General features: G+C 28.2%; 2 protein-coding genes across 2 annotated transcripts; one reads left to right on the top strand and one right to left on the bottom strand.

Moving 5' to 3' along the window:
• Positions 1 to 7752: 7752 nt before the first annotated feature.
• LOC124938624 (heavy metal-associated isoprenylated plant protein 6-like) lies at positions 7753 to 9476 on the bottom strand. The gene is made up of 5 exons (XM_047479096.1): positions 9363 to 9476; positions 9122 to 9269; positions 8739 to 8995; positions 8575 to 8653; positions 7753 to 8483 (listed from the first exon to the last, which is right to left on the bottom strand). The coding sequence occupies exons 1-5, from the start codon at positions 9369 to 9371 to the stop codon at positions 7981 to 7983; spliced, it is 996 nt and encodes a 331-aa protein (XP_047335052.1). The 5' UTR covers positions 9372 to 9476; the 3' UTR covers positions 7753 to 7980.
• Positions 9477 to 21492: 12016 nt separating this feature from the next.
• Positions 21493 to 22925, top strand: LOC124939796 (zinc finger protein 593). Its single transcript, XM_047480243.1, has 3 exons — positions 21493 to 21775; positions 22304 to 22366; positions 22625 to 22925. Exons 1-3 carry the CDS (start codon positions 21582 to 21584, stop codon positions 22722 to 22724), a joined length of 357 nt encoding a protein of 118 aa, XP_047336199.1. The 5' UTR covers positions 21493 to 21581; the 3' UTR covers positions 22725 to 22925.
• The last annotated feature ends 390 nt before the right edge of the window (positions 22926 to 23315 follow it).

Consider the following 23315-nt stretch of genomic DNA (forward strand, 5'->3'; position numbering starts at 1 on the left):
AAATATTGTTTGTTTAGGTGGAATTTGGCTTGAATAATGTTAGATTAGGTTTGAAATGTATATGAATGACATATTAATGTTTGTTTAGGTGAAATTTGGCTTGGATAATGTTAGATATTGTTGAAATGTATATGAATGAAATATTGTTTGTTTAGGTTGAATTGGGCTTCGATAATGTTAGATGAAATTGATTATTGGTTGGATAATGATAGATTAGATATAAATTATGTTAGCATTATGTAAGCCTAATTAATTTAGTGAAATATAAGTAAATAATAATGAGGGTTGTGTTCCATTTTATTAGAAATATGGAAGTACCCGATAAAAGCTGGATGACCTTACGTCGAGATCATCCAGATTACGAGGAAGGCGTTGACAAATTCCTCGAGTATGCTGTTAGGAATACATCCCGACAAACCGTGAAATGTCCCTACGTGAAATGCTTGAACACGCCGTTTATGGAAATAGACGAAGTGAAGACTCACCTCATTGTTTATGGAATAAATGTGCATTATCAGTATTGGTATTTTCATGGAGAAAAAAGACGTACTACTCAAGTGGTGAATGACGATGTCGATGAAGATGCCGATGACTTCGATGATGATGATGATGATGACGATGATCAGTCGGAGGATGCCGTGCCGGAATTCAACGATGCGAGACCGGAGATGAATAATACAGTTAATGAAGAGGTCAACGAAAAACGTTATAAGCACGAATTTATAAATGATATGTTCCCCAATGTTAATGACGTCCCGGATAACGATGAACCAGTCGAAGATGCGCATAGATTTTATAAATTGCTTGATGATTGCAAACGGCCATTGTATGAAGGTGCTCGAATAACGAAATCATCGGCACTACTGAAACTACTTCACATAAAAAATGTATGTCAATGGACGAATTCTTCGTTCGATATGTTGTTGCGTCTGCTTAAAGACTACATATTACCGATTGACGCTCAATTGCCAAACTCATACTACGAAAGTAAAAAATTCATTACTGATATCGGGCTAAAATATGACAAGATAGACGCATGTAAGAACAACTGTATGCTATTTTGGAAGGACGACATAAATGAAGATTCTTGCAGAGTTTGCGGTCTTTTAAGATGGAAAGTCGACCAAACAAGTGGGACAGTTCGGGAGAAGCAAAACGGGAAATTCATTCCAAAAAAGGTGTTGAGATATTTCCCTTTAATACCAAGACTGCAAAGACTATACATGTCCTCAAAAACGGCTCCAATGATGAGATGGCATAAAGAAGGAAGAGTTGATAGTGATACGTTGAGACATCCCGTTGATTCCTTAACATGGAAGACGTTTGATGAAAATTATACAGATTTTGCTTCAGAATCTCGAAACGTAAGACTGGGTTTATCAAGCGATGGGTTTCAGCCATTTGCAAATGGGAAAAAATCATACAGTGTTTGGCCGGTTATTCTCGTTCCTTATAATGTGTCACCCACGACTTGTATGGATTCTAGCAATTTCATCTTATCTATGTTAATTCCGGGTCCAAAGAGTCCAGGAGATGCAATTGACATATTTCTCCAGCCATTGATCGAAGAGTTGCATGAACTGTGGCAAACAGGTGTGAAAACGTTTGATGCACACACCTCGCAATACTTTAACATGCGAGCGGCGTTGTTGTGGACCATTAACGACTTTCCCGCATACGCGAATTTATCAGGCTGGAGTACGAAAGGTAAATTTGCTTGTCCTTGTTGTAACAACGACACGGTATCCCTTCGATTGGTTCATGGTTCCAAACAATGTTACTTGGGTCATAGACGTTTCCTTCCACCGAAGCACAAATACAGAAAGGATAAAGAGTCGTTTGATGGTCGGATTATAGGGATCCCCCTAGATTGTTAACGGGGCAAGAAAGTTATGAGCAAACACGAGACCTAGAAGACATTATTCTTAGTGCGGATATGAGCAAGAGAACAAAGATATATCATGAAACGCGGGGAGACAATTGGAACAAACTTAGCATTTTCTTCCGTCTACCTTATTGGAAATCGCTATTATTGAGACATAATTTGGATGTGATGCATATTGAGAAAAATATCTGTGATAGCGTGTTGGGAACAATAATGAATGTGAAAGAGAAGACTAAGGATGGTCCTAAAGCGCGTAAAGACTTAGAACTCTTAGGCATAAAATCATGGTTACATCCTATAAATGATGAAGGAGTTGTTCATTATCCAGAAGCGCCTTTCACTTTGACATCCGATAATAAAATACGTCTTTGTAACTTCTTGAAAGATCTTAAGTTGCCTGATGAGTTTTGCTCAAATATCGGGGGTTGTGTAAATTTGGAAGAGAAAAAGCTTTCGGGATTAAAGAGTCATGATTGTCACATTTTGTTGGAATATCTAATTCCTTTAGCAACTCGTGAATTGCTTCCAGAGTATGTGTATGATGCGTTAGTAAATTTGTCTCGTTTCTTTCGGTTGTTGTGCTTCAAAGAGTTGATTGAAGAGGACCTGGAACAATTGTACATGGATATTACATTGACACTTTGCAAATTTGAAATGATTTTTCCGCCGTCAATCTTCGACATCATGATGCATCTCCCGGTTCACTTGTCATTTGAGGCTTTGCTTGGAGGACCTGTTCAGTATCGATGGATGTATCCCTTTGAACATTACATGGGTACAATGAAAAGATATTTGCGGAATAATAACCACCCCGAAGCCTCTATAAGCGAGAGCTATCTTGTTAACGAAAGTATTAGTTTATGTGCCAGGTATATGGAGGAACAAGATCAAGAAAATGCACAACCTGAAATCTCGGGGATTTCAATATTTGCATCATTGGAAGACCTATCCAACGGAAAAGTATACAACTTGGATTATATCGATCGAGTGACAGCTCATTCTTACATTTTGAAAAATTGTCCCGAAGCAGAACCTTTTTACACGTAAGATTCAATGTTGCTGTTACTAATTAGCATTAAAGAGTGTTACTAATTAGCATTCGATCTATTTGCAGAGATTATAACAACGAGTCCAGTGGAGAAACGTTTGCCGCATATTTCAAGCATCGAGTGAGTAAATTACAAACCATATATCCTAACTCTTCTTATTCATATTAACAACTACATTTCGGATACATATATAGGTCGCCCATTTAGCAGAAATTAACGACATATCAAGAGACCTCAAGATCTTAGGAGAAGGTCCAAGTATGTACTCGTCTATGTATGTTTGGTGTAAAGTAAACGGATTCAAATTCTGTACAGAAAAACACGACGAAGGTTTGACAACTCAAAATAGTGGGGTGGTTGTTGAGGGGTACAACGGATCTGAAACTATGTCATACTACGGAGTTTTGACGGATATAATCGAATTACAATACTATTCTCACAAACGAGTTGTTTTATTCAAGTGTAAGTGGTTTGATACATACTCGGGGGAACTAGGAGTGAAAGTGGATAAATATGGCTTCGTAAGTGTAAATGTAAACCGAATTTTGAAAACCCAAAGTCAAGACCCGTATATATTGGCGAGTCAAGCAAAACAAGTATTCTACGCCCCTGATATGTCAGCCCGACCCGGTTGGAAGATTGTGACAAAAATAAAACCGCGGTTTACAAACATATAGTTGAGATTAATTAATTAGGTAGATTTAATTATGTTTTTAACTTTACATTCATTTTTATTACTACTTTATTTCAATTATTCACTCATTTTTATTAATGGTGTGAATTAAGAATGTCTGAAGGTCCTAAAACAACTTGGAAGAGTATGAGGAAGACACCCAAGAAATTGGATAAGAGTTACCAAAACCTACTTGCCCAATCTGAGTCGTTAAAGCGACGAGGATCGTCTTCTAGAGACCAACCACCGATTCCTGTGGTCCCGATAGCTACTGCGCCTCCCCGAACATACGAGACTGAAGACGATGATGACCTCGCGGAGTTTATAGAGAGCACATTCGCTGATAACCTGCCTAGCGATGAGGCTGAAGACGAGGGTCTTGAGGAGCCTATCGAGGAGCAGGATGACGAGGAGGAGCACGGGACCACTCCCGACCCATCATCGACAGGTATTTCGTTTACAAATTAGTTAGTGTTTCAATTGATTGACATATTTAATTAAGATTTAGATAATTTTGAAGAATCTTCTGCCCGCAAGAGACGGGGGAAGAACAAGAATATAGCGTTGTCTAAGAGGCTAGCGGGGACGAGGATCCCTCTAACGTTTAGAGAGAAGGATGGGAGGCCAGGCGGTACAGACGTGGGAAGGACACGGTGGTCTAGACATGTGGGGTCGATTATCCGGGACCCCGCAGCCGTCTCACACCGTCTTCTCAAGTGGAAGGCTTTAAGTGCAGACCAATTGGATTCACTGTGGACTGCTATCAAGGTTAATAATTATTACTTGATTATACATTACGTCATTAAATAATTATTTTTCACATTTGGATGTTATTTTTTTCAGGATCCGTTCGAAGCGACTAATGGTGACATTGAGTCTTTTCGAACGACGGGGTTGGGACATGCCAATCAGATATGGGATAGATGGCGGTCGGATTTGAACAAAAATTATATCCGCGTCCACAAAGGAGACGAGGCGGCGGTACTGGCTAATCCTCCACCGGACTACGATCGAGATGATTGGGAGTTTGTGTGTCGCAACCATTTCTTCACAGAAACGTTTAAGGTACGGTTTCATAATTCAAATAAGAGTTGATATTAATTAATCTAACTTCATTTGTTATTTCAAATACAGAGACACAGTACTACAAATATGAAGAATTGGAAGAATCTGAAATTCCCGCATCGAACGGGAAGTAGACCGTTTGCACAAATTGAAGACGGGTTGGTAAGTACATTATTTGTAATAACTTAATATAAAGATTGTTATTAATTATATAAATCATTTATTTCAACAGGCGATTGAAATGGGACGGCCACCGTCTGTAATTGAAGTATTCAAGAGGACCCGTACACCAAAACCGACACAAGAAAACCCAACACCCGTCCCGGACGAACACGTGCAAGAGAAAATTGTAAGTGAATTGAATATGCCTAGTTTTTTTATTATATAAATGATATTTTATTTGAATTGTGCAGGCTGAGATGGAGGAGGTTGTTAGTAACGAACCGGGAATATCTGATTTTGAATTGACGGAGAGGGTGTTCGGACAACAAAAACACGGGGTCGTCTTCGGAATGGGATCAGGCGTCCGGCCCACACACTTTCGTGAGGATCGTCGTAGTGGAAACAGTTCACAGCGAAACAATGAGCGATTGTTAGAAGAGAATCAAATGATGAAGCTCAAGCTGGAGGAACTGGAGAAGAGGGATGAAGAAAGAAGGCGCAAAATGGATGAAATGAAAGCGAAAAATGAAGAAATTGTGGAAAGAATGGAGAGGGAGAAGTCAGAGATGAACGCAAGAATGGAGAGAATAGAATTGTATATGAGGCAAGGACCACCTCCTCCCCCCACAAGCTAAGGTTGTTTCGATTCAAAACATTTTTCATTAGTGGTTGAATTTAGAACAGATTGTTCGGAATATTAGTTTGGTGTCGAATTTTGTAATGTTCATGATCAATTAATGTGATCGTTTAATGTATGTTGCATTTCTTTTATCATTGATATATTGGTTTGGTGGCTGAACAGGTTTTGGTTGCGAACAAAATAATCCGCACATTTTTAAAAATTTACATGAAAAAACCGAAATTAAAAATGAAATCTCTCGGGTTTTCTCTTTGTGGAAAACTCTCGGTTTTTAACCGAAGAGAAAACCGAGAGTTATTAGAAAACTCTCGATTTTCATATAAGGGAAAACCGAAAGTTTTGTAATATCTCTCGGTTTTTCCACAAAGAGAAAACCCGAAAGTTGTTTGCAAAACCCTCGGTTTTTCCACACAGAGAAAAACCGAAAGTTATTTGTAAAACCCTCGGTTTTTCCACAAAGAGAAAAACCGAAAGTTCTTTGTAAAACCCTCGGTTTTTCCACACAGAGAAAAACCGAAAGTTATATGAAAACTCTCGGTTTTTCCACAATGAGAAAAACCGAAAGTTGTTTGCAAAACCCTCGGTTTTTCCATACAGAGAAAAACCGAAAGTTATTTGTACAACCCTCGGGTTTTTCAAAAAGAGAAAAACCGAAAGTTCTTTGTAAAACCCTCGGTTTTTCCAAAAGAGAAAAATCCGAAAGTTTTCATATAACTCTCGGTTTTTCTCTTTGTGGAAATCCCAAGAGAGTCATTACCGAGGGATGGCGAGAGTTACTAAAACCTTCGGTAAGGTCTCTTTACCGAGAGTTATATGGTCAAAACCGAGAGTTTTAACTCTCGGTTTTGACCACTTTTTCACCAGTGATAACTAATGAATTAAAAAATAAAAATAATTTTATTTTATTCACTTAGGTCACCAGCACTCCAATTCTCGGGGCTACGCAATCACTAAAAGTACCTCGATTAAAAGTACAACTATCTTTTTCTAACTCCACTAAAATATTAACTCAGCGATTCAGTCCCTTCATATTTGTCGCAACAATAGCTATCGAGAGTTTCGGGCATCACTCATTGAATAATAGTAATGTTACAAGTATACAACCCTCTAACGTTACGTTTTTATTTCAATGAAATTAAAGCCCGCAATTTATGTTATTTTTATTTTTTTTTTAAAATAGTTTATGTATATTAAATTTTTTAATCAAGATTTATTTTTCATGTCGGCTAGATAATGAATCTTTTAAACTAAAAGTTTTTTTTTATTATTATTGATAATCATATATACCTATAGTTTAAGTATTTTTCATGTTTTAAGTAAATAATTATTAATTTAATTAACTATTTGAAGCACTTAATGGCCATTTAAAAACTTAGAGACTAAATTATATAAAAAAGAAATTCGTATTAGTCAAACAAATTAACGAGAAGATTGAATCATAATTCCTGTATGTATGTATATATATATATATATATATATATGCACGTGGGAACAAGCTGAAATGGAAAACTACTACCTTTGACAAATATCATAATAATTTTCATACCTTAATAAACAAGTTATAACCATTTTCATTATTATATATTTAATTGTTTACTCCATTAAAGTAAAGGGTAAACTCTAAATAACAATTTCAGATAGGATAATTAACCATATATATCATGCAACTATCATCTTAAAGATCTCGAATTGAGCATTTAATTATGATCCCATAAACCCTGGTATTTCCACAGATTATATCACAAATTAACTTGTTAGAAGATTCCATGTATTTTCAAATAAATTAAAAATTTTGTTTACAAAATTTGGCTCATAATTCATTCAACGTTCCTTCTAAAACAATGTTGACTAGTCATTCTCAACTTTGATCGTAATTAAAAAAAAATGTAAAAAGAAAAACAATATATATTCTTAGAATATTATAATATATAAATATGTTAATTAAAATGATAATATTATTTTAAATTGTAATGACCAACAACTGTATTTTTATAAAATAAAATAAAAATTTGTATAGATTTTTTCAATTATATAAAAAATTATTTTTTAAATCAATCCAATATAAAAATGGTTCCAAAAATAGACCTATATAATATATATTTATTTATATAATCGAGTCTCGAATTCCAGTGTGAAAGGTCTATTAATGCATCAAAATTGTATGACAATTTAGAACCATTAATAAATAAAATAAAATAAAAAGATAAATGCACAGCCAAAAAAATAATTAATTAGGAGAATGGCAAATTAAAAACAATTAATTAAACAAATCAAAGAAATAAAACTTTAATCAAACAATCCAACCATATTATTAATTATAAATAATGTAACGGACATTACAACGAATTAATTATGAATGCAATTATAAAAATCCTATATATATCTTCTTAATTTTCCTATGAAAATTATTATAGTTTAACATTTGTAGTTTCGTCTATTTACAATTTTAGCAAATCTCTCAAACTGGTCTCATCTTGTCAATACCCAAGAAAACAAACATACCATTTTACATGATCGAGCAACTCGCATTAGGGTTTTCATCGCTAAACATTTGCGACGTATTATCCATATTCGTTGGATGAAAATACTGCATTTGATGCATCTGGTTAGGATATTGATCATATCCATGAGTCGGATAAGAATATCCATTACTAAAAGATGATGTATCATAATAACCATGATCAACGAATCCTTGGTTAGGAGGCATTGAAGGAACTGTATAATGAGTAGAATAAGGAAAACCGTAATGTTCCATTTTATTCACTTCAACACCCTTAGCCTCCTCGACCTTAACAGCTTTCGTTTCGTCCACCTTTTCTACTTTCTTTTCGTCGCCGGTTGAATCTTTTTTGGGCGGGACAACTTCTCCCGTTGATTCTTTTTTGGGCGGAACAATTTCGACTGTTCGCTTAAACTTCTCGGTTAGGTATGGAACTAGCGCTTTTATGTCCATAATTCCAGCCACTTTTATTAAATCTTTATCTGCTTCAAAATTGACTGATTTTACTCCTGTTAAACAATTAGAAAAATCATTATTATTGAGAATATTATTGGGTGATTTGAATATGAAGATTAAATAATGTTTGTAATAATGTGTTACCAGAATATTTCTTTATAACTCTCTTTATTTTGTGAATGCAACCTTCACAATGCAACTTCATCTTCAAAACAACTGTTACCTGCCCACACCAAAACAAAAATATTAATTATAATTAATCTCTATTTAATTAATTAATTATACATTTTTTATCATCTATATTATACCTCTTTGGGATTCTCTTCAGGCTTCTTCTTCTCTTCAGTTTTTTTTTCATCGGGTTTTTTCTCTTCGGGTTTTTTTTCGTCCGGTTTTTTGTCGGCGGGTTTTTTATCTGAACCGGTGTCCTTTTGTTGGAGAGGAGAAATGAGTTCGACCTTCTTGTGAAGCTTCTCCTCTAAGGTCTGTCGGAGCTTGGTGGGGTCCACTTTGCCGGTAACGGTCAACTTATTGTTTGTAACGTCAGCCTTAATCTCCTCGACGCCTGTACTTATTACCGTTAAATAATCAGTTTACATTTTAATTTAAGAACAATAAAAAAAAAACTTGATTTCTGTGAAATTAAGGATTTTGATTCTTGGGTAGGATTAGAAATTAGAAATCAAAATACCTTTGAAATTCTTGGAAATGGTTCGTTTGACTTTCTTGGCGCAGCCTTCGCAATGGAGGTCTAGCTTCAGGACGACGGAAGTGGCTGCCGGAGCATCCTTCTTGTCGCCGGCGGGAGCTGGTTTTGAATCCTCTGTCTTTCCGACCTTCTGAAAAAACATTAAAAGAAGGAAAATAAAATTAATGATTTTGATTGTAAGGAATATATATGATTTGTATGGGGAAGATGATTTGGGACAAACCTCGCCCATGTCTGATTTGTGTTTGTTAATAATTTGGAGTTATACAATAGTAGTTTAGAGAGAGAATATTCTTTGGTGGTATATTCGAAGAAGAGAACTTTGATTGGGGATTTATACTGATTTTTCAAGGAGGTTGGAAATTTCAGACCAATCTTCTCACTCTCTCTTATCTTCTTCTTTTTTATTTTTTATTCTTTATTTTCATTTTCTTTTGTTATATCTTTTGGTTATAAGGTCATAATTATACATGTTGCTTTCAAATGTATTTATTATTAGGAAAATAAAACAAAATATCTGATGTATTAAAAATCTTCTGTAATAATGTTAAGAAACTTCTGATGTATTAAAAAAAACATAATTATTTGTTCTCAAATGAAACTATTTACAAGCTATTTTGTTTTATATATTGGTTATGAAACTAATTAAATAATTTAGTATTTTTTTTTAAATTATAGTTGACTCATGCAAATTTTTAGTTCAATCACGCAAATAATTTAGTATTAAGAAAAAATATATAAAATTAGTTTTTATTTTTAAATTTTAAATGCCGTCAATTTATTATCTACTTAGCATTTATAAATAAACAAATAATATATAAATGTCAATAATTTAATTATCTAATTAGCGAACTAAAATAGTTAATTACTCATTATTTAAAATTTGATACTAAAATCTTTAAATTATCTGAAATTTGTAATTAAATTAGTAAATTGATATTTTATTTATTTTATTATAAATGTTAGATAAATAATAAGATAAACCAAATATTAAATTTTGAAAAAATATTATTCAAATTTTATCCCAATTTGAACCATCCACATATTATAAAATTAATAAATATATATATTTTATAAAAAAAAATAATAGCAAATAAAATATATTATATGGAAATCTTAATCCAAAATAAAGTACATATGGAATGGATGACGATTGATGACGATAGTACTATCGGTAGAAAATATATTATTATTATTATTATAATAGTTGCCGCCTGATGAGACCTTGAACGGTTGTCACTCCTGAAAAAATAAGTCATATTATGTTGGCCGTTTGACCAGTTGAAATCTCAGAATTGCCCTCCTTATATTTTACTCTCCTATAATTAACAAATGACTTTCCAAAGTATGCAAGGGTTAGTCCAGTCATATTATATATGAGGCAGGATGGGTAATACAAATAACTTGAAATTCAATAGAGTAATAATAAAATAACATTACCCACGTTTCTCATTGAAAATGACTTTTAAATCTTTTAATCTAAATTATATAAATAAAAATATGGTTGATTTTTATATTATAGTTTCAATTTATTATTTTATTTAGTAGAGGTGTCATCATTATAATAATCTGACTCCTCGTTTGGTTAATCATAAAGATTATTTTCTTAGAACAATGTTTTTGAAAATTTATTGATTTGTTTCACCCAGTCGAAAAAGGGAAATTGATATCTAAACTGAATTTACAACTTATCGGTTTCATTTTACCGATTTATCGGTTAATCCGTTTTAGCGTTTCCTGTTAACTCTTCTTTTATCGGTTAAACCGTTCGAATTATTTTTCTATATGTTAAACCACCTGTAATAATTTAATTATATTTTATAATTTATATTAGATATATATATATATATTTAAATATTAGATATATTATAATAATTAATAATTTATATATATTAATTAATTTTAAATTATAATTTGTATATTATTGTTTTAAAAAATATAAATTAAAAATAAGTTCAAATAGTTTCATTTTATAATATTATAATAATGTAAAATTATAATTATAATAAAAATATAATGAAATTCTATAAAAAAAAAAATTAATTATCGGTTTCCGGTTAAACCGGAAACCGATCAGAATCGGTAGAAACAAATTCAGTAAAATCGATATTAATATCAATCGGTTAACCAGTTTATAAAATAAAGAGTAAAATCGAATTTAACCAAAACCAATTAATATACTGGTTGAACACCCCTACTCATGAAATTATACAATTTTTGGTGTCATTCTTTTAGTTTGATATATTCCTCAAGATTATTTTTCTTTTGAAATTTATTAAATTTTTTCATCTAAAATTATCCCACAATCATTTATAAAAAAAAAATATTTCTTCTTATTTAAAATAATTTGAGTGCGAAAATTAAATTAATCACATTAAAAATATTATTCATATACTTATACCAGATACAAGTCTTTCATGAAATTATAAAAAATTTAATGCACATTTTTTTTAGCATAGACTATTTCATCGTTGTTAGGGATATTAGACATCTAATTAAATGTGTATTCTAACTTAAACTTTGGTCTTAGATTTGTGATAATTATGATTGAAGTTAATGAGACAAAAATCTATCTAAATTTGTTTATAAAACGAACTAAAATATAAAAGAATAATACAACTTTTGCATTTTCAATCATTATCAATTTACAATTTTTACTATCATATTTTATGATTAAAAAATATTCATTAGTTGTTTTTGAAAAGAAAAAAAACATCTAACAAAACAATATAAATTACAATCCTAAAATATTTTTTTATGCCAAACTAATAATACAAGTTAAATCAAATAATATCATGATGAAGGAAATAATTTTTATATTAAATGAAACTTTTATGGCATTATATACATCCCACTAATATATATTCAAATAACTATATATATACTTTTAAATCCAAATAAAACACAAGAAAAGCTAAAACATGCACAAGAAGTCTCACAATATTATGATAAGAAGTCAACATTTATTAAAGATGTCAAAACTTATCATTATTAATTAATTAAGCTAATGATACAAAAATGATTCCCTAAAGAAATATCAAAGAACAAAAAGATTATAACCGACATCTTATTCCTAATTTCCAACTTAAACTTAGGACTTGGTTTGTTATTTTGGAAATAAATTAAGACAATCTAGCTAATTATATTTATGAGTCATACAATCATATTATTAACTTTCTCCTTCTTTTTTTTTTGTAACTAACTATTTTGTCCTTAATATTTCCTATATCATACAGTTGATGTCGATTTTTTAAACCCTATCACATTTTATTTATTTTTAATTAATAATTTTTTTGATTTTTTAAATAAAATATTAAAATAATTTTATTTAATTAAAATTTTAAATAATAAAATATATTATAATAATTAAACTAATTAAATAACTTATTTTTCATTAATTTTTTTTTTTTAATTTTAAATAACTCAACATCAAACAAACTCTATAGTTATGTTTAGATTATTGAAATTAAATTTTATATTTTAATTTCATTTCATTAGAATTATCGTTCCATTGTAATTCAATTTTTATGTCTTTATAAACTATAAAATTGTAATTTAATTAATACTTTGAAAATAATAATATAATAAAAATAATATAATATATATTATTTATATTATTAAAATATTAGTTCGATACAATTATTATAACCAAATATCTCTCAAATTAAAAAAATAAAATATCAGTTTTATATGTTAACTTTATAAACTAAATAAATATATATATATATATTAATTCTAAATTCAATTTATAATATTAAAAGGTCTATAAAATTATTTAATCATTAACCTAACATTGTATCAAAATTGAATTAAACCAGTTCTAATTAAAAAAAAAAAAAAGTTAAAGTCTTTCCCATCGTACACTTTTTTCGTAATGGATGACATCATTTGACAATAGAAAGGATAGATAAGAATCACAATTTTTATTTTCTTCCATTTTTATTTTTTTTTGGATAAGTCAAGATGCCATATTTGACCTTAATTCATATTTATCTTTTCAATTGAATACTGTGTTTTTAAAGTGGTTTTATGTCCAAAAAAACAAGTTAGTTATCTTTTTATTTCTTGTTTCCAATTTCCAGACATGAAATTAAAAACTAAATTGACAGCTGATATATGTACTAGTTAAATCAAAAAGAAGAAAAAAAAAAAGTTGTTCTAATCTTGACCTTAATTAACACAATACATTGAGAACATATATCTTTTAACTTTTATTTTTATAATTTGTCTGTCAAATTGAATGTAATTAATTATCTTTAATTTTTAATTAAACTATTTTTTTAATGAGAATATATTTTTCTTGTATAGAAGAATAATCGATCAAAATTGTTATAAGCAAATATACAAAACCGAGAGAAGTTGATTAGACCGTGTCGTGAATTGTTCAAACCAGTTTTTATAATTGTTAACAACTTTGATCAATTCAGTGTATAGTTTATTTGACCAATAATTGTTGGTTTAATTTTTTAGACCAATGATCTTATCAAACCATAAAATTATGTTAACAAATTCTATTGTCATAATTATTTTTTAATTTTTCATCTATTTGTTCTTTTGTTTTGTGTCCATAATCAAGATGAAATAAAATTGAGATCACAACTTTAAACAAATTAAATCAGATTTTTTTTAAAATAATTTTTTCTTCTTGAGTTATTCTACAAACTTATTTAAATACCAATATTTTCTAATTTTTCATGTTTTATGAATCCAACTAAATTTATTTAGAAATGATAAATTAAAGTGTTATTTCAAAATAGGATAAGATTTTGTTTAAATTAAAAACCTTATTATAATATAGACCTTATTATATATATATAGACCTACCGATCATTCAAATAACTCGGTTATTTAAATAACCTAATCCAAAAATGGCCTATAAAGAAAATTTTGTAACTTGGCTATAAAGAATAAGTATTGTATTTGGCCTGCAACTCTTCTCTATCTCTTTGAAGAAAAGTCAAAACACATTTACTAAAGGAATCGAAAAAAAAAAGAGGCACATGAGTTTGACCAATAAAGTTGAAGGGTCAAATCAAAACCTTTTATTTGTCTACACAATATATGTTACTTCGTGCTTTCTGCCTTCCTTAATTAATTTATGGTAAACAATTAAACTAACTTATTAATAGTTTAATACCACAATATTATATTGTCATTAATTGATTATTAGTTTTAATTTGACCTAGCTAGGCCTTGTTTTATGTGGTATATTCAAACAATATCTTGCTTTTAAAATGAAAAAAAAATAGATTTGTTTAATTACCTTAAATAATAATAATTGAAAAAATCGGTTGTCTTACACGATTTTGTTTTGATTAATCTTGATGAAATTAAAATGAGGTAATCATGAATCAATTTTTTTATAAATAAATTGAGTTATTTAAAAAATAATGATTGAATTGGTGAATATATTTTATTGATAAAAGATTTAAAAAGTATTAATATATAATGATAAAATAAAATAAAATAAATAATTTAAAATATAAGCTAATCTTAGTGTTTTATTATTAAGTTGAATGATATAATAAGTAAGATAGAGTGAAATAATTTTTGATTAAGTTGTTTTATTTAAATAACGTTGATTAAGCAGAGTTTATTTATTTAAAATATCTTTACTAGAGTGGTTTATAATAAACTGATCAATCTCAAATTTGTTTGTCAAAAGTTGAGGACCACAAATGGCCGACTAAGTCCAATGAAACATGTCACATGGAAATAAATAGCCCCGAATAGAGAGATTTATTTAAAATGCTATTCACAATAAATATATTTTTCTTTTCTTTTTTCTACCAACAATAAATATCTATTTGAAAAATCATATTTCTTTGTTTTGTTTAATTGTAACATGTGGGTAATAAAGTTACACATATACAAAGTGACAATTACATCATTATGAATTAAATTCAAATGAACAAAAATTAATTTTCATGGTTCAATCATTAATGTCGAAAGTGACCTACATAATCTTTGCTAACGAGACTTGTTAGTTGAAGCATTGACCATTTATTTTGGATTAAGTTCACCCTAAGTAAAGCCATTTTTGTGTCTTATTCACACATGCATTGAATTATCAACTGGAGCGATGGAAACACTATTTAGTCACAATTAATTTATCCCTAGTAACATACTTCAAATGATTTTGAATAACTAGTTTTTATCTACAAAGGATTTTCATTCAACCGATACATCTTCTTTGTACATGGTCGTCTTAACATTTTTGTGTGTCTACATTAAATCTTACATTTTTTATGCTACCATTTCACTTAACTGTTTTTTTATTCTTGTTTTTATTTTCTAACTTCATTAGCCAACAAAAATAAGAAGCGACAAAGTTCATGGCAATGAGAATATGAGAATATTAAAATTCTTTTCTAAGTAATATATTTTTATAACCTATTAGGTAACTCAAGTGGTAAAAGTTGGTATCTAAGAGATCATTGATCAATTTGATTCTAATTTAAAATGTTTTAAATTGAAGTGGGAATAAATATTGGGTTCGTGCTATATCCTAAATTAAAAAAAAAAGTAATACATTGTTTTAAATTAAAATAATTTAGTTTACTATGTATAATATTGTTTTTTTTAAATAAAGCAAAAAAATATGTTATAATTTGGATCATAATTCAAAAAATAATATTTATGCTAAACAGACAATGTAAATTATGATTGAAAAAAAAACAATATAAAAAATAAAAAATTGTATTTTTTTAGATTTGTAATTGAGTTAGTAATTTATTTAGAGATTGTGACAAAATAACAAGTTATCTTCCATTATATCACAAAAAAACTGTGATTTAACTACATATTTTTCAAATAAAAAATTCAGTTTCTCATTTAAAAAAATAAAATCTTCAATATGCAGATAGTTTTATAACTCATTTGCAAGAAAATTTTGATAGAAGTATTTGCAAAAAATTACTAGTTTTATTAGTTGTCATCTCACACTAAAATTTGTAACATAACTTAACTTAAAAAGATGTAAATTGTTATAGTCTTTGCAATGTTTTATAATATTTTACTTTAAATATATTTTTTTTAAAGAAAAACATTTAAAAAATGATCAAATGTTTATAAAAAATGTCAAAAAAAATAAAATAAAAAATAAATATGTGAATGACAGATAAATGAAATAAAAAGGCAACAATAAATGTAAGAAACAAAGGGCAAAGTGAATTTGACATCCTTTTATTCTATTTTAATAAGAAGTCTAATAAAATCCACAATACCATTATCCAAATTTACTATATTTTTTTAATTATTTTTTTTATATTATATTAGATTAATAATTTTATTCTCCCTTATGTCTCCCACAATATTAAAGGGCATTTTAGGGTCTGAACTAGGGCCTTGTTTGTTTTTTAGATTTTTTATAGGATTTTTATTTAAATCTTAACAATTACTTTGACCGTCTTTTCATCCCTCTAATCACTCTTTTTATTTATTAAAAATCAAAATTTCCATTTATTTAATTATTTAAAATTAATTTATGTAGAGAAAATATAAGGATATTTTCGTTAATAAACAACTAAAAGTTATTTATTTTAAAAAAAAATATGACTTAAAAAATATGACTTTTTTCTTGGGAAAAACTCTGATAAAATAAAAATAAAAAAACAGTTTTCAACCAATACTCTTTTATTGGTTACTTTTATCGATTAATATTCTTTATAGTTTATATACTACATTAATCTTATAAGTTAAAAAACCTCTAATAATAAAGAGGAAATAAATAATGCTCTATATGAATATTTAAAAAAAATATATTGAATGATTAGTTATATAAAAAAAATATTGAGTTTATTTTGAATCACTTTTAAATGAAAATATTTAATATATTTTAAGAAGGTTTGTTTTGAGATATTTTATCTATAAATTGTTTATAAATTAAGTTTTAAATACAGGCCTGGCCCAAAAATTGATATTATTTGGGCTTAGCCCAAAATCCAAGAGGCAAAGTGAAATTAACACCATTTTATTCTATTTTAATAAGAAGTCTTTTTCATAACCACAAAAATGTTTATCATGTATGGAAAATATAATTTAGAATATACATAATACAACTATCCAAATTTACTAGTTTTTATTTTGAATTTTACCACTTTTCTTGAATATTATATAAGCTTAATTAATTATCTTGTACATAATGTCTTTTATTTCATCTCCCACAATGTCACAAGTCACAACTCTGTCTACACATATGTTACTTCGTGCTTTCTGCCTTCCTTAATTAATTTATATAAACAATTAAACTAACTTATTAATAGTTTAATACCACAATATTATATTGTAATTAATTGATTATTAGTTTAAATTTGACCTAGCTAGGCCTTGTTTTATGTGGCATTAAAAAAAATAGATTTGTTTACCTTAAATGATCAAAATAATAATGATTGAAAAATCTGTTCTCAAACGATTTTGTTTTGATTATTCTTGATGAACTTAAAATGAGGTAATCGTCTTGAGAATAATAGCTTGTGTTTTAAATAACATGAGTTAATTTAAATGTTATGATTAATGATGATTTTGAGAAGATAATTTTTTTTTGATAAAAGTATTTAAAAGATATTAATATATAGTAATAGAATAAAAATTAATATTTTAAAATATATAGTATTTTAGTAATTTAATTAATAAATTAAGTGATACAAAAGAATAAGAATAAAAAAGAATAAGAATAAGAGGGAGAATTAATAATATTTGATTAAATTAAGTTATTTAAATAATTGAATCGAATAACCTGGAGTTATGATTTGAAGTATTTTACAAAATTTATAGTTTGAATAGGCATTTTTTCTGTCTTTAGAGTTTATTTACTTAAATGTTTTTTATTGGAATGTTTTATAATAAATTGATCAATCTCAAATTTGTTTGTAAAAATTGAGGACCACAAATGGCATACTAGTCCAATGAAACATGTCACATGAAAATAAATAGCCCCAAATAGAGAGACAATAACCAACAACTAATTTAAAATACTTTTCACAACAAATATATTTTTCTTTTCTTTTTTCTACAAACAATAAATATAGGTTTGAAAATTCATATTTCTATGTTTTGTTTAAACATGTGGGTAATAAAGATCCACATATACAAAGTGACAATTACGTCGTTATGAATGAAATGTCAAATTAAAATAATTTAATTTGAAAGTTAGTTAAGCACAATTCGCATAGTTCAATCATTAATGTCGAAAGTGACCTACATAAACTTTGCTAATGAGACTAGTTAAAACATTGACCATTCATCTAGGATTAAGTTTACCCTAAGTAAAGTCATTTTTGTGTCTCATTCACACGTTCATTGAATTATCAGCTATTCACGAATATCAAAGAGCAAGGAAACGTTATTAAGAGTCACAATGAATTTATCCATCCATAGTAACATATTTCAAATGATTTGACTAGCTAGTTTTTATCTACAAATGCGTTTCATTCAACCGATACATCTTCTTTGTAAATGGGGTCGTCCTAACCACCTTTGTGTGGGTGTCTACATTACTTCTTACAATTTTTTATGCTACCTTTTCATTTAACTGTTTTATTATTCTTGTTTTTATTTTCCGACTTCAATAGCCAAAAAAAAATAAGAAGTGATAAAGTTCATGGCAATAACACAATATGAGAATATTGCAATTCTTTTCTAAGTAATATATTTTTTATAACATATTTGGTAATTTAAGTGGTAAGAGTTGGTGTTTAAGAGATCATAGATCAAATTTGATTCTAATTTAAAATGTCTTAAATTGAAGTGGATAATGACTTTTGAGTTCGTGCTCGATTATAAATTAAAAAAAAAAGTAATACAATGTTTTAAATTAAAACAATTTAGTTTACTATTGATAAAATTAATTTTTATTTTAAATAAAGCAAGAAAATATGTGATAAAAAACTTTATTAGTTGTCATTTCATACTAAAATTTGTAACAAAACTTAACTTAAAAAGAAGTTGAGTAAAATGTTATAGTCCTTGTAATGTTTTATAATATTTTACTTTAAATAAATCTTGTTTTATTAAAGAAAAACATTTAAAAAATTATCAAATATTTATAAAAATGTCCAAAAATAAAATTAAAAGAAAACTAAAAATAAATACATTAACAACAGATAAATGAAATAAACAAGGCAACAGTAAATGTAAGAAACAAAGGGCAAAGTGAATTTGACATCCTTTTATTCTATTTTAATAAGAAGTCTGATCATTTATCCAAAATTTTTAATTTTTATTTTAAATTTTAAATTTTGATTTTTTTTATATTGTATAAGATTAATAATTTTATTCTCCGACACTCATTTGTTACACTCATTTGTTGAACTAGATTTTTGGGTTTTTTAAAGAATTTTTTATCTAAATCTTAACAATTATTTCAAATTTTCAACCATCAATTAATTCATGTAATCACTCTTTTTTAATTATTAAAAATCAAAATTGTTCTTTATTTAATTATTTAAAATAGTTTATGTAGAAAAAAAGTAAGGATTTTTTCGTTAATAAACAACTAAAAACTGTTAATTTTTTTTTAAAAAATTTATGAATTTTTGTGAAATCCCTTGATAAAACACAAAAATTAAATAATGTTCTTGGCAAATACTCTTTTATTGGTTAATTTATCTGTTAGTATATCCATAACAGTTTCTATAATACATTCATCATAGAAGTTAAAAAACCTCTAATAATAAAGAGGAAATAAATAATGCTCTATATGAATATTAAAAAAAAGATTGAATGATTAATTTTATCAAAAAATAAATAAATATTGGGTTTATTTTGAATCAATTTTAAAATGAAAATATTTAATAAATTTTAAGAAGGTTTGTTTTGAGATATCTATATATATATATCTATAAAATTCAGTTCCCTAACCCAGAAATTGATATTATTTGGGCTTAGCCCAAAACCCAAGAGGCAAAGTGAAATTAACACCATTTTTTCTATTTTAATAAAAAGTCTTTTTCATAACCACAAAAATGTTTATCATGTATGGAAAATATAATTTAGAATATATATAATACAACTATCAAAATTTACTAGTTTTTATTTTGAATTTTATCACTTTTCTTGAATATTATATAAGCTTAATTATCTTGTACATAATGTCTTTTGTTTCATTTCCCACAATGTCAAAACTATCTCTAAAGAGGGGCATCCAAGGGTATGAACTAGTAGAATACCAATTTGCATGTCACATGTTGTCAAATTTGTTTGTTCTCAAAGTTTGGAAAGTGATAGGCAAAAATAAAATAAAATATTATCTTTATTTTATTTAACTATAAAATAAAATATTATCGTTATTTTATTTAACTAGTTATATTTTATGTTATTTTGAAAATATATAATAATTTTATATTATATATAATATAAATAATTTAATCAAGTTAAATATTATAATATTATCTAATAAATTTAGGTTTGAAGTTTTAATTTGTTTTTGTGTGCAAGATGCCCCAAGGGGAGGCCCTAGACTATTGCCTAACTGATCGGCCAGTATTGCTAGTGAATTACTCTTTTATTTAATTCATAATTTTTAAAAACTTCAAACGTACTCCAATTTGTCCACTAGAGATAACAATGAGGCGGTTCGAGCGGGAAATACATTTACTATCCCGCCCCGTTTTATTTCGGGGATTTTATTTTAATACCATCTCCGTCCTACTCGATTTCGAGGAATCCCGCAGAGTACATTTATATTATATTTTCTATAAAAAAAATTATTTAATAAAATTATATAAACAATTTTTTAAAGATAATATATAATATAATATATTGAAATTTATATTATTATAAAGAAATAAACTTAAAACTCTTATAAAATATAATGAATAAATATATATTAGTGATTATATATTTAATTGTGTTTATAATATTTTGTTCGGGGCCAGATCGGGATGGGTCAAGTCGGGGACACAAATACCATCCCCGATCCCGATCCCCGATTAACTCTTGGTCAAATCAGGAAAAAACCACTTCAAACGGGACAGTTCGATTCGGTTACACGAGATAGTTTCAAATTATCATCCTTAATACACACCCTACCTTTAATTCCTATATCTCTACAAATTAGAGAACCTAATAATATAAAATAATTAATGCTCTACAATAATATTAAAAATAAGATTAAATGATTAATTTTATTAATAAATAAATAAATATTGGGTTTATTTTGAATTGCTTTTAAATGAAAATAGTTAATAAATTAAAAAAAGGTTTGTTTTTAGATATATTATCCATAAAAAGTGTATAATATATTATCTAAATTCAGTTTTAAAATACAGGCTTAGACCCAAAAAAGTATTTATTTGGGCTAGCCCAAAACACAAGAGAGAATACATAACCCTAAAACCATATATCTTGTCTTCAACATCTAAACTAGGGTTTCATCTTATCTCTGCTCAATTCCTACGTATCTCCGTAATCCTTCAAGCGATTTCTCCACAGAAAATAAGCAATGGGAGGTAAATGTCCGCACAGGAAAGTGAAGAAGAGAAGATTCTCTCACAAGAGCGCTCGTCGAACCAAGTTCGAACTGAAGGGCGACGATGCTGTCTACGATCATCTTAAAAAACCAGATTCGGAGAAGCCTGCCTTGCCAATTGATGAAGATCTTCCTGGAATGGGACAGTATTACTGCCCACACTGCGAGTAATATATCTAAATCTTATCCTTTTATATCTTTTTTGTAGATTCTTATGTATACAAATCCCATTACCCGCCCAATCTGCTTGTTGGTTACATAGAGTTTTCCTTTACTATCCAGAATAGTGAAAAGGGGTTATAGATTAGAGGGTTTGCTTCCAATTTATATGAGGGATTGAAAGTTTGATTCTCAAGTGAGAATTAAGAGTTGAATACGTACCAATGGTATAAATTGACATGTTTTGACAGTTAAAGAAGGTTGTCTTTAGAGTTTACTTTTCAGAATAGTGAAAGGGGTGTTATAGATTAGAGGGTTTGCTTTGAACTTTCTTAGAGATTGAAAGTTGGATTCTCAAGTGAGAATTAAGAATTGAATACTTATTAAGAGGTGCATATAAAGAGTGAATCTTGATGACCATTCATTAAGGTTTTAAGAACTGTCTTATAAGTAAATTAGTTGCATTAGGATATCTTTGGTCATTGTCTGTGTTAATAATGTTATCATTCTTAATATTTTGGTTTTGATTATTGCAGCCGGTATTTCGCAAATATCTCTGTGAGAGATGATCATTTCAAAACAAAGTGGCACAAAAAACGGTACCCCCTTTTCTCTCTACCCTTGTTCATACAGATAAAAGATTCTTGGTTTATTGGATTTGTTTTTGTTAAGAAATGTTGAAACATGGTTTCCAAAGTCATAATACATTGTTTTTTTACCCTTCTTAGTATTTGATGTTTCAATTGAGGAATCTGCGGTTTCAAGTAGCAAATCAATATTGGTTCTTGAAAAAGTAGGGATAGGTGTTGTTTGTTATTATTGTGGTATCTTGATTGTAATTTTCGTTGTTGTTATAGTGTGAAGATGATGTTGGGTCCTAAACCGCACACGCAATTAGATGCTGATCTTGCTGCTGGGATGGGTATGCCTGATAATGGTCCCAAACTAATGTCGTAGTGATATGAGTTTTGCTGATCTTATGTTTCATTGGGATCAAGTTGATTAGCAGCAGCAGGGGATAATTTATTATACTAGTATTTTTGTTCAACTCTTGTCTATGTTTAAGATATTTCAAATTTTCATTTCTTCTTATTGTAATTTAGTATATGTTAAACTGAGTTTCTACATAATTTCAGTAAAGCTTTGATAATTTATTAAGTTGAAGATCATAGATCATGCCACCTAGGGTTGGTTTAGTTATAATTGGCCTATTTGGAATTACCCTCTGAATCTTGTTTGGATTTGATTGTGACTTGTGAAAACCGAAAATATTTTTGATATATATTTTAGTTTAGTTATATTATCGGATATCTGACTTAGTTTCATTTTATTACAAAATTCAAAGTAAAGAAAACAATACAGAGTTTTAAATCAATCTAGACATGCTCAGTATTTTCAAATAAAAAAACATAAAAGACAGTCAATTACACACAGCAAGCAACAATATTATAACAAGTCTTTAGAAAGCTTCCAAAGAAGAGGATTATGCTAGTCCTCAAACATGTTCCAATTTTGTGCACGACAACAAATGAACATTCTCCAAGGATG

Source organism: Impatiens glandulifera, chromosome 5 (assembly GCF_907164915.1).
Source record: "Impatiens glandulifera chromosome 5, dImpGla2.1, whole genome shotgun sequence".
Lineage (NCBI taxonomy): Eukaryota > Viridiplantae > Streptophyta > Magnoliopsida > Ericales > Balsaminaceae > Impatiens > Impatiens glandulifera.

What these genes read in the sequence shown, in the direction of transcription:
- LOC124938624 (XM_047479096.1), bottom strand. An exon ending in CATTTCCAAGAATTTCAAAG is followed by an intron (nt 8,996 to 9,121) that starts GTATTTTGATTT and finishes TAATAAGTACAG; the next exon opens with GCGTCGAGGAGATTAAGGCT. An exon ending in CTGAAGAGAATCCCAAAGAG is followed by an intron (nt 8,654 to 8,738) that starts GTATAATATAGA and finishes TGGTGTGGGCAG; the next exon opens with GTAACAGTTGTTTTGAAGAT.
- LOC124939796 (XM_047480243.1), top strand. Translation starts at nt 21,582, where the DNA reads ATGGGAGGTAAATGTCCGCACAGGAAAGTGAAGAAGAGAAGATTCTCT. An exon ending in TATTACTGCCCACACTGCGA is followed by an intron (nt 21,776 to 22,303) that starts GTAATATATCTA and finishes TGATTATTGCAG; the next exon opens with CCGGTATTTCGCAAATATCT. An exon ending in ACAAAGTGGCACAAAAAACG is followed by an intron (nt 22,367 to 22,624) that starts GTACCCCCTTTT and finishes TTGTTGTTATAG; the next exon opens with TGTGAAGATGATGTTGGGTC.